This window comes from Pseudorca crassidens, chromosome 1 (assembly GCF_039906515.1).
Source record: "Pseudorca crassidens isolate mPseCra1 chromosome 1, mPseCra1.hap1, whole genome shotgun sequence".
NCBI classification, from domain to species: Eukaryota; Metazoa; Chordata; class Mammalia; order Artiodactyla; family Delphinidae; genus Pseudorca; species Pseudorca crassidens.
Genome location: NC_090296.1, coordinates 76,882,215 through 76,894,340, shown reverse-complemented (window position 1 = coordinate 76,894,340; position 12,126 = coordinate 76,882,215). Strand labels below are relative to the sequence as shown.

Below are 12,126 nucleotides of genomic sequence, written 5' to 3'. Positions count from 1 at the left end.
GTAGGGTGTGGTCTAGTTTTAAGGGGTTATTTCTCTTTATCACTCTACACCTTTGTTGCCTTCTGTTTTATGTCCTTTCCATGCCCCAGTGCTTTGGCCCTTCCTTTAGGATGTAGTCAGCTTCTCTATCTGGGGATTGATCTGTTAGGTCAGTCTGTTTATCTTCACTCTGTTCCTGCACTGAATGAGGCACAAATAGGGATCTCACACAGAGAAGAGAAATGAAAGTGATCCTTTTACGGGGAGATGGGGGGAGTGGGGGGGCGGGAGGAACTAAACTAAAATAACATTTTAGTTTCAGGAACTGGAGAAAAATGGAAGGTCAAAGATTCTTGGTGATGGTGGGGTAGGTATTTAAATAGGAGAACAACTATCTTGTGGTCTAGAGAGAATGAGAAATTTCAGTTGAGAGGGCAGGAATAAAATAGGTTTCCTGCCTAAAAAGTCCTAAGAGGCTGAGCCTCCTTCTATAAAAGTTGCCATTGGGAGTCACTATCTCGAGATATCTTCCCACTCCATAAGCCAATACTTAGTGACTTAGAAACTACCACTGCCATTCTTCAGTTTCCTTGATATTGAGCATGGAAGATGGGTGTGTTACTGCATGTGTGCCTGGACATGGGAGTACCTCAGAACTTCAAAGAGGGGTGAGAAGAAGATAGAAAAAGGGTAATAAGGCAGTAATGAGCTATAATCACCCTAAAGTTGATAATTGTTTTGTTCCTGACTACAGGAACCCTACAAGTACAGAATAAAACATAGTTCCAGCTTTGTAAAATGTGGAGACTGGGGAGCAGTGACTAGAAAAGGTAAGAATAGTGTTGTGCACTATTCTTTCTGTAATGATTGAAATGTTTCTGTGCTTTGCAATGTGGTAGCCACTAGCCACATGTAGCTTTTGAGCAGTTTAAATGTGGTTAGTATAACTAAGAACTGAATTTTTACTTTTTATTTTATCTTTTAATTTTATTAAATTGAAATAGCCATATTTGGCTAGTGGCTTCTGTTTTAAACAATGCAGGATTAGAGTTGCTGTTGATGGGCTGGGCGTACCTCTAGTTTTTGTTCTGATCCAATTCATGGTTAGGTGGGTCTAGAGAAATCAAAAAGAAAAAGAGACAAAGGGGAAAAACAATAATAGTCAATATTTACTGTGTACTTACTATAATTCCAGGCACTTATCTAAACATTTAACTGGCATTTTATATAATCCTTGCAACAAGAGTAAGTACTATTATTATCACCATTTTACAGATGAGAAAACTGAGGCATAAGGAGATTTTTTTTTTACTTGCTTTGGATCACAAGCTGGTAGGTAAGGGGTGGAGATGGAATTCATTCACAGGTAGTTTGATTAGAGTCCACTCATTTACACTACACAGATTCAGGAATGAGGTGGCAAGGAGTGCCTGGGGCCATAGTTCCCAAACTCTGTGCCAAGGGGCAAATTCACAGGAGTACTGTGGGATATTTAAATTTTTTTAAGGGAAACACAGCAATATTTGACATCTCTTGTATACTATGAGAACTGCTAGCTCAAGGTAGTTCACAATTTGAACATTAGATTGTGCTACATCGGGACTTCCCTGGTGGCGCAGGGGACACGGGTTGGAGCCCTGCTCTGGGAAGACCCCACGTGCTGCGGAGCAGCAAAGCCTGTGCGCCACAACTACTGAGCCCACGTGCCACAACCACTGAAGCCCAAGCACCTAGAGCCCATGCCCCGCAACGAGAGAAGCCACCGCAATGAGAAGCCCACGCACCTCAAGGAAGAGTAGCCCCAGCTCACCGCAACTAGAGAAAGCCCACGCGCAGCAACAAAGACCCAATGCAGCCAAAAATAAATAAATAAATTTATAAAAAATAAAAAAAGACTTCCTACATTCCTTTGATGACAAAATATCTTTGCAAAGCTGGCTTTTAGGAGGTCGTCTGATAAAAAAGTAAGTACTGTGTGGAAATCAGCCCGGAACAGGAAATGTGGGTAGTAGTGCTGGACTGCAAGGTTTGAGAAGTTGGGCAGTGCCCAACAGGCACACACATTCCATTAGTAACTATTTGTGCCTATTTAAGAAAAAAACAAAAAATATTTTTTCTTTCAACTTGTCTGTATTATTTTTTTCAAATGGTTACTAAGCTGTTAGGCACCAGCTACCTAAAAAGCAAAACTCTTAGGTATTTCTTTTGACCTAGGGGTGCTGTGAAAAATTTTCTGAGTTCCTAAGTGCGCTATAAATTAAGAAACTGGGAACCTCTGGACTGGGGTATTGCAAAGAGATCAAAATGGACTGTGGACGCTTGGCTTGAGATGGCCTAAAGAGAAATAATAGACATTTAATAGACATTTCATATATATGATCATTAAGTATTTTACACACACATACACACACACACACACACACACACATATACAGACACACACAGAATGCCTAAATCTGTACCCTTTAAAGGTAAAAATCTGGTGAGGAAAGCAATGAGAGATGCAAACAAACCAAGGTTAGAGGTAGGATGGGACCCAAGGGCTTGATGCAATCTGGAACCTGGGCCCTTCTGTTGGACAGACCACTAAGATGTGTCCTGAGGAGGCCTGCTAGGCCTCACAGGGTAACTCATAGGGCCATTGGTGAATCCGAGATTAAAAAGATTGGGGGTCCAAATGATTGTTCAGAAGCTTGGTTGCTGACCTTGAATTCAGAATAAAGTCTATTGTGTGGTTCTGAAGGTTATGTGACCCCGGCCAAGGTGCAGTCTGGTAACCTGTCCTTGCCTGTCATATAGCAGTACATTTCTTTGGTGCCCAGAATGTTTATATATTCTGTATGTTCCTCCCTACATGACATAGGAGAAACACTACAGAAGATTGAGCCTTGTCCCTCAGTTTTCCTTTTGTAGATATATTGAAGATCATCTACACTTACTTTAGACAGAGTCCATTAAAATTAATTAAGGGAATTCCCTGGTGGTCCAGTGGTTAGGACTTAGTGGTTTCACTGACGAGGGTCAGGGAACTAGGATCCCACAAGCCTCCCCGCAAGGCAAAAAAAAAAAAAAAAAAAATTAATTGATTAAGTTTGTGCTTTCTTAGATGTAATTATGTTCTACTCTTGTTTTTTGTGTAAACTTGATTGGATTTGAGGTGTTTAAAAAGGAACTTTCAGGGCTTCCCTGGTGGCGCAGTGGTTGGGAGTCCACCTACCGATGCGGGGGATGCCGGTTCGTGCCCCGATCCGGGAAGATCCCACATGCCGCGGAGCGGCTGGGCCTGCGAGCCATCACCACTGGGCCTGCGCGTTGGGAGCCTGTGCTCCGTGGCGGGAGAGGCCACAGCAGTGAGAGGCCCGCGTACCGCAAAAAACAAACAAACAAACAAAAAAAAAACTTTCAGCAATCAAATATTGATACATATTACCCTTGGGCTGATTTTTACTTATGACTGAATTTACCCATCATTCAAAATCATGCTTTCAGTGTCTCAATTGCACAGAGTCACATTACTAAGGTGAAACTTTACCTTTAGATCACCCTATTGTTACCTTTGCTAAAATTACTGGATGAATAAGGATAATAATAATAATCCAATAATGACAGTAGAATAAACCGTTCATTTGGCACTGTGCTCAGTTCTTTATATATGTTATTTTTGTGTTTACATATATTGTCATTACTCTTGTGTCCCTAACACTAGAACAGTTCTGGTACATAGTTGATGCTCAATAAGTATTTGTTACATGAATGAGATAGAAACGGGGCTGGGAAACAGTGGTTTGGGTCATGGTGTTGGCTAACACAGCAAGCAGGAAAGGTTAGAGCTCAGGAGGGTGGAAATAGGTGGAGGATTCCAATAGCTAAGCAAGGACAATTTGTGATTTGATGTGAATTTGGTTAAAATTATAAAAGTGGAGGCAGAAAATAGCTAAATTCTTACAAAGACATTATGCTGCGTAGTTCTGTTACAGGAATTTTCATTTTGGGGAAGAATCCTTCTGTAATTATCTGAATTCCTTGGATCGAGTATCGTGTAAATCAAGGGTCTGTCTGCATTTCCCCATCCCATCCCCACCCTATCCCCATCCTTTGTCTGTGTCAAGGATCCAGGAATTGTGTGTGTGTGTTTTCCAATAAAACTTTATTATAGGTTACAATTCTTGGTAAATACTACTGTTTCTTATTTATATAACAATTTTTTTAGATATCCATAATAATGAGTAAAGAATGTATGGAAGTAAGTATTCTATGAATAACTTATAATTTGGGGAATACTGGGGAAATTCCTGGAAATTCCTATTTCTCATTCCCAAATCCCAAAGCTTAATATCTACAGGGAATTTGGAAACACCTGGAGAAGGGGATTTGCTGCATCCTCCTGCGAGGATCCCGGGATACTTACCCTCAGAAATTTGTCTTCTCCTCATCTGGGCCTGGATTTAGACCCCTTATATGTTCTCCCATATCCTGTAACCTCCAGAGCAGCATTATTGCTAGAGTCGACCCTTTTTCCTTTGCCCAGGAAGCAACTCAAGACACAGGCTCACTTAATTTTATTCTGGATTTGCACCACGTAAGGTTTAAATTTTTCTCTGTTCAAATATCTCATGATTTGCTGTAGACACAACCAGGAATGGGGTTTCAGGTAGATGGTTCGGGGGCTCTCCTCCCGACTCCTACCCTCTTCCCTCATAGGCTTCCGTGCCGGAAAATCCGGACCTGCAGTTAAAAATGGGTGCAGCGGCGAAATGCTGGATGCTCCTACCCCTCCCCCGCGGTGGGTAGGGTGAGGATCGAGAAAGGTACTGCAGCTGGGAAGACCTCAGATTAGGTTGACACCCTAGCCTCCGGCGATTGAGTCGGGGCGTGTCACCATGGAGACGGGGCCGGTCGCGTACTCGCCTGCCATTGGCTGGGACTCCTGAGCTGGGGATATAAGCCAGCGCGTTGCAAACAATGCGCTGTGTGGATCGTACCCGGTGACTGGCGGTAGCTTAGCTCAGTGGAGTAGGTCTGAGCGGAGAAGGGCAAACTGATCGAGAGGGCGTCGGCGGGACCATGGACGACGGGTGAGGCGGGTACCAGGCCCAGGGAACCCCGTAGGCCCCTGGGGAGGGGAAATGGCTGTCATCGAGAACTGGAAACCCAGCACTCTGGGCCCCGAGGGGGCCAGGAGAGGGAACGAGCGCCCCGGGGATGCAGAGAGGCCTGGCTCGGAGCCCAGTATCAGGGGCAAGGCGGCAGAGCAGTGGGGCGGCCAGCGCTGGCAGGGGCGCGCGCGGGAATCGAGCAGGGGTGGCGCCACCAGAGCAGGAAGGGGACAGGTTAGTAGACCGTAGACGACTCGCCAAAGAAGCCGGTGTGTGTGCGTGCACGCACGCGTTGCGATGTGAGTGTAGAGGGAGCGTACTCCCCCACCCACATACAGAGAAGGTCTTTTCAACCCACGTGCTCGTCACAGATTCCCATTCTAGAGTCTAGGTAAAGCCGCGAGATACTTTTGGCGCCCATATCTGGAGTTCCTCCTTCAGAGGAGAGATTGCTCACGTCCCTCGACAACGCCTCTCTTTCCTCCAAGGTGGAGTTTCAATTAAGTTGGGGATGTCGTCTCCAAGGAGAGAAGGAAATTCTTATTCACTGAACTGAGCAACAGATCCTGCCTCCTCCCCCCACTTCACCTTTGAAAACGCTTATTTCGGCTTTGGTCCTTGAAGTCCCAGCCCAAGTCTCCAGCAGTAGGGATCAAAGTGGCTTTTGGGTGCCCAAGGGATTCAGGGCATTCTTGGGAGACTGCTGGCCAATGAGGAAGTCCTGTAAGCTGTGGCTAGATGTGCTGGGTGGCCAGGGCTTCACACATATTTCATTTCCTTGGCGCCTCTTGGGGATGCTATTTGATTCACTTTTACCATCTCACCGCTTCTCTCTTCATCATTCTATGACCCCGCTTCTATTGCCCCGACCCGGTCCCTTACCCAGCTACTTCCCTGAGGGTAGCCCGGTGTATTGTAAAGGCAGCACTTGAAGAAAGAGGTTTCCTCTGGAGGCTTGGTTAGTTGTGTTCAGCTCTGTCACACCTCAGTCGTCGTTTCCTCCCCTGCCCCGTCCCTTCTCCTTGTTTTTTCCAGCTAGGTATGAGAGAATTGGACTGGAATTGTGAGAAAAATTCCCAGTTGATTCTTGGGGATGTCTGGGTTCTGCATAAGCGTATGCCTTTAGGTCTCTGAAGGGCAAAGGACCTTGGACCTTGATGAAGAGAAGGAAAGATGGGAGAAGGCAGGGAGGAAACACGGGCAGGGGGGGAAAGTTGTAAAAGAGGTTCAGGTGCTGTGGACCTGAACCATGATTTATGGAGTCAAAGGTCTTTGGAGCTTGTTAGTAAATTTTAAATTCATTTTCAAACTGAGCCTGTTAGATAAGTGAGGCCGATTACATTCCCTTGCTTTACATTAGAGGAAAGAATTTGAAGCACAAGTTACTTGCCTAATAAAGACAAAATTGGGACTAGAATCCCTGTTGAGTTCTGCTTCCTCAAGACCAGAATTCTGAAACCTGGTTTTTGAATCAGAATTACCTGAGGCACTTTTGTAAGAAATAGCGATTCTGGGGTCTCTCCCCATTCTGTAGGGGTGGGCTCCAGAGTCTAGTTTTCACAAGCAGCTGCTGAGAAACTTACGCAGTCAGTTCTGCTCCAGCTGTTGACAACCAAAGTTGTGGCCTGGGTTTGCTTTTTTGTGCAGTAGCTTGTCTAGCTCCTTGGCCCACTTCTCTGTCCCCTGTCACCTTAGTACCTCAGTCAGCCTTTCTACGCTGAAGGTCATTAGTTTATGATACCCTTGGGATGGAAGTGAAACTCACCTTGGTTTTCCTTTTTTTCCTAGATTCAAGTATGAAGATTATCAGAACACTGCAAAATGGCTTTTGTCTCACACCAAACACCGACCTCAAGTGGCGGTGATCTGTGGTTCTGGGTTAGGAGGTCTGAGTGACAGATTAACTCAGGCCCAGATCTTTGACTACAGTGAAATACCGAACTTTCCCAAAAGTACAGGTGCTGGCAAGGGGGAGGAGGGATAGGACTGAGGGATATTGATGGGATTCTGATGGGAGGGCAATGCTTCTACACCCTGGCTATCCTCTATAGCATTTGACTAGAGACAACTGTTGTAACAGAGGGAAAAACCCACCAAGAATCAGAATGACTTTAGAAGGAAATTCCCCCAGTAGAAATGTTTTAGTAGGGCATGTTTATGTTACTGTATGATGACATATTTCCTGTGCTTTAATGACTCAGCTCCCTAAAGCTCTACAACACTTCCCCTGCACACTCTTTCCCCATACACACTATGGTCACCATATCCTCATACACCTCTCTCATTTCTTTCAGTCTGTAGCCTAAGTGGAAAGAGCAGTGCCTGTAAGCTCCCAGACAAAGTCAGGCCTTCCCTGTCCCATGTATTCCTGCCATTCCCAATCTCCCCAGCTCTAACTCCAGTCCTAGGGTAAGGCACACACTGGTGCACAGCAACAAATGAACACACAGACTGCCACGTTCTTGCAGACAAATACCCAGGTGATACATGAATACACAGGACTTGATTCACACTGACCCTTTGGAAGGGGAAAGGGCCCCCTATGCACAGTGGAGTTCTGAGGATAGTGTACCCAGCATCCTAATAGCAGCCAAAAGCTCTAAGGCTGGGCTTCCGTGGTGGTCCAGTGGCTAAGACTCCACACTTCCACTGCAACGGCGTGGGTTCAGTCCCTGGTCGGGGACGTTCCGCATGCTGTGGATGAGGCTTAGAGAAGGGCCAGGTGAAATAGGACCAAGTAAAGGACAAGAGTAGTTTATTTGGTTTACTTATTAATTTCTCAGATAACTAACTTCTGTTGGTTTATTTATTAATTTTTCAGATTCTACTTTCCTTCCTCTTTTCCTGGAGAGTTAAGAGTTTTAACAGATATTTTTCATGCCCTTTGGAGCAAGACTGGGAGACCAGAGCAGGGAGGTGGGGATGGGGTTGGAGAAGGAAATATTAAAAAGTGAGAGAAGGGAGTGCAAAGTTTTCTAAGAGAGATAGTAGTGACTCTGGCTCCACCTGCCACTCCTACCTGCAGTGAGAAGGGCACTGCACTAACTAAGTGGATTAATTTTTTAAAACTTTATCAATTTACTTTTTATACTTTATTTGGGTTTCCCTAACTGTGTCACCTCTGCTCTACTACTGGCAATTTTTTTTAAAATAAATTTATTTTACTTATTTATTTATTGGCTGTGTCAGGTCTTTGTTGCTGCGTGTGGGCTTCGCGGCAGTGTGCCGGCTTCTCATTGCGGTGACTTCTCTTGTTGCGGAGCACGGGCTCTAGGCGCACGGGCTTCAGTAGTTGTGGCGCGTGGGCTCAGTAGTTGTGGCTCGCGGGCTCTAGAGCGCAGACTCAGTAGTTGTGGCTGGCGGGCTCTAGAGTGCAGGCTCAGTAGCTGTGGCTCATGGGCTTAGCTGCTCCGTGGCATGTGGGATCTTCCCGGACCAGGGCTTGAACCCATGTCCCCTGCATTGGCAGGCGGATTCTTAACCACTGCACCACCAGGGAAGCCCTGTAATTTTTTTATAAGCTCCTCAATCTCTGAGTATCCCTCAATTCTCCCTCTTTGTTTTGGTCCCTCTCCCAGACCATCCATTCTCTAAGGGATAGGTCAGCCATGTCCATTAAAGGAGAAATGTTAGATGAGAGAAATGGTAATAATGGTTACTGTGTCTGTGTGGAGAGTTATCTTTGCACTCCCATGCCCCTGCATGCCCCATTCAGGGTACGTATTTCCACAGGATTGTTTTGTGGGTCACAAAGGAGACTTGTATGGGTCCAACCTCAGCCCCTTTCCTTGTTCCTAGCCTCCTTAGGAAGCTAGAATATACCATGAGCTCCCTCTCAGGAGGGAGGAAGCATATAGTTTAGTTAGGGTAGTAAGGATACAGATTTTGAGAGTTTTGGAAATTTTGGAAAAGAGGTCTATAATTACGACACTCACTGCATTCATTATTACTCACTTATTCTATTTTTTATTCTTTTATTCTCTTACAGTATGGCTTTCTCATTCTTTTGAAATTTCTTTAAAAAGAAACTGATGTGTGTTCACATTGAACATCCTCACCCCCATAGCTCTAATCTCAGGATGTACTTATATCTAAGTTTATGATTAGTTTCTATCTCCCCCACCAGACTTAAACTTTCTGAGAGTGGAGATGATAATGTTTTCTTTTGATTAAGTATACCCTCACCTGTTGAGCACAGTGAGTTGGCTCAGAGTAGGTACTCAGTGGATATGTGTTGTATGAAAGCATCTGTCCATGCATTTCCCTTTCTTTTTTGTGTACAGTGCCAGGTCATGCTGGCCGACTGGTGTTTGGGATCTTGAATGGCAGAGGCTGTGTGATGATGCAGGGCAGGTTCCACATGTACGAAGGCTACCCGCTCTGGAAGGTAAATCAGGGACACAAACCTGATTGGGTCTGGAGGAAGCGGGAGAGAGCTCTCCTATTTTATTACCTAACTACCCAGGCAAAGTAGATTTTTGGTCCCCTTCTTTCTCGTCTTTTATGCTGTATCATGCTGTATCTCGTCTTTTATGCTGTATCATGCTGTATCATCTGCATGGGTGGATTGGTGACATTTTAAAGAACACTCTCTGATCTTTTATCTTTTGCTTCTAAGGTGACATTCCCAGTGAGGGTTTTCCATCTTCTGGGTGTGGACACTCTAGTGGTCACCAATGCAGCTGGAGGGCTCAACCCCGAGTTTGAGGTTGGAGATATCATGCTGATCCGCGATCACATCAATCTACCTGGTTTCTGCGGTGAGAACCCTCTCAGAGGGCCCAATGATGAAAGGTAGCTATCCTGCTCCTTTTTGTATAGATAGGTGGGCTCTAAGGACTTGTCTGGGAGTTGGGAGAGAGCTTATTCTATTCCATTAATCTGAGATAATCCAACCTGTGCCCTAGGTTTGGAGTTCGTTTCCCTGCCATGTCTGATGCCTACGACCGGGATATGAGGCAGAAGGCTCACAGTACCTGGAAACAAATGGGAGAGCAGAGAGAGTTACGGGAAGGAACCTATGTGATGGTGGCAGGCCCCAGCTTTGAGACTGTGGCAGAGTGTCGTCTGCTGCAGAAGCTGGGAGCAGATGCTGTTGGTGAGGAGGGGAACTTGGCTGGAGGCTTGAAGAGGGAGGGTTCTGGCAAAATAAGATGGAAAAGAGAAAAAGATTATAGACCTAGATGATAAACTGAAAGAGGGCCTGACTTAAGGGAAGATTGAATTAAACTGACTTGAAAGGTGGTGGAAGGTTTGCATCGTAGCATCAACTCACCACCCACCACCAAGGGCTCTAACCACTGCAATGCTAATGAGCGGTCCATAATTTGATGACTGTTTCTGATTATTTTAACAAATATCATTATAGCCACCTTCTGTACCCTTTGGCTGGAAGATAGAATTGCATCATTAGAACTGACTTTAGAATGACCACAAACAGATAGAAATTTCTATTTATAAGAGATGTGCAAGGCCCTCTGAGGCCCGACTCTTTTAGGCAGTACAGAACAGCCTAAGCTTGACACGAATTTAGCTGTTTCTTTGGATGTTTTCTTGATGCTAAATTGTCAACGAGGTGATTAATGGAGGTGAGGCTAAAGGGTGAGGAAAAGAGTCATTTGCGGATCCTGACAGTTGGTTTCCCTCTTTCTCCACATCAGGCATGAGCACAGTACCGGAAGTTATAGTTGCAAGGCACTGTGGACTTCGAGTCTTTGGCTTCTCCCTCATCACTAACAAGGTCATCTTGGATTATGAAAGCCAGGAGAAGGCCAATCACAAGGAAGTACTAGAGGCCGGGAAGCAAGTTACGCAGAAATTGGAGCAATTTGTCTCCATTCTTATGGCTAGCATTCCACTGCCTGACAATGCCAGTTAACCAGCCCTGGAGTGGTCTGGCATCTCCCTTCTGGGATCCAAGGAGCTGCTACCTACTTTGGCCTCTTGCTGGAGTCACGTGCCTCTGCCCTTAGGTAGTGGCAGAAAGGAGTGTCACCTGCCCTGCTTCTCCCACCAGACCTTTCTGATACAGAGTGCTCTTCTGCTCAGCTGTCATCACAAAATGATTTCCACCCCTATTCCTCTTCAAGAGCCCAAGCCCTACCACACATCCAGGGATTTGACTTGGGGCTGTCGAACTCAGCCTAGTAGCTACTGCTAGCTTTTTGAGATGATCCTCTTACATTCCTGGGGGCTCAGCTCTGCTCCTCAAAGCACTGGAGACCACACAAGGAACAGCCTCTTCCTTTTGGAGTTTTATACTATCATATTTTGAGAATAAAGAGAAAGATGAAATAATTTCTTTATTTTTGTGTAATTTGGGATAAGGGTGGGGCACAGGCCAAGACTGGCATGAAACCAATCATGAGACCACATGTCTTGTGGTTTGACTCTCTGCCTCTCAGACAGCTAAGAATTGAGGTAGATGGTATGTGGATGCAGGAAAGGATGGAGGAAAGGCAAAGAGGTGAAAGACAGTGTTAGAAGATAAGGAAGGACTGTACATGATGGCCACTTCCCTCAGATCAGTCTTGCCTCTGTCCTTTTGCTTTCTGGTTGTTTCTCTCTCTGTCAGCTCTCATGAATCTCTGAATTCGTTCACTGATCTCAGCTTATGTTCCACAGTTGCCACATCCTTGGTAAGCCCTAATTGTATTTCTTGTTGGTTTCCTTCGGTTCCCCCCCCACCGCCGCCGCTAACCTCTGCCATAGTTCGTGACACCCATACATTCTGTCACTCCATTCTGACAGTGCAGTGGCAAATACCCCTTTCTCTGCTGCCGGCAGCTCCACTGCTGATTAGCGTCCTGCCAGCCCCTGTGAAGTTGACTCACTCTGGCCTCTTCTCTTGGAGCACTTCCTTGCCTCCTATTGCTTTCTTCCTGGGTGTTAGTTTTCCTTTTCACCATTCTTGGTCAGAACCTCCCTGTGACAGGAGCCTAGGCATTACCTTTTGTTGGCCCATTGCACTGCTGGCGCTTATCAACTTGCATTCAGCTGGCTGGCACGTTTGAAAATCATACTATCCCCACCCACTCAGGCCTGTTTGCCT

General features: G+C 45.6%; 1 protein-coding gene across 2 annotated transcripts; it reads left to right on the top strand.

Moving 5' to 3' along the window:
• The first annotated feature begins 4,878 nt into the window (after positions 1 to 4,878).
• On the top strand, positions 4,879 to 11,372 carry PNP (purine nucleoside phosphorylase). 2 transcript variants are annotated; one of them, XM_067741698.1, is made up of 6 exons: positions 4,879 to 5,054; positions 6,864 to 7,027; positions 9,359 to 9,462; positions 9,694 to 9,869; positions 9,983 to 10,173; positions 10,736 to 11,372. In XM_067741698.1, exons 1-6 carry the CDS (start codon positions 5,044 to 5,046, stop codon positions 10,951 to 10,953), a joined length of 864 nt encoding a protein of 287 aa, XP_067597799.1. In that variant the 5' UTR covers positions 4,879 to 5,043; the 3' UTR covers positions 10,954 to 11,372. The 2 variants fall into 2 exon arrangements, with proteins under 2 accessions (XP_067597799.1, XP_067597791.1); XM_067741690.1 differs by having other exon boundaries at positions 4,882 to 5,054; positions 6,864 to 7,033.
• Positions 11,373 to 12,126: the final 754 nt, after the last annotated feature.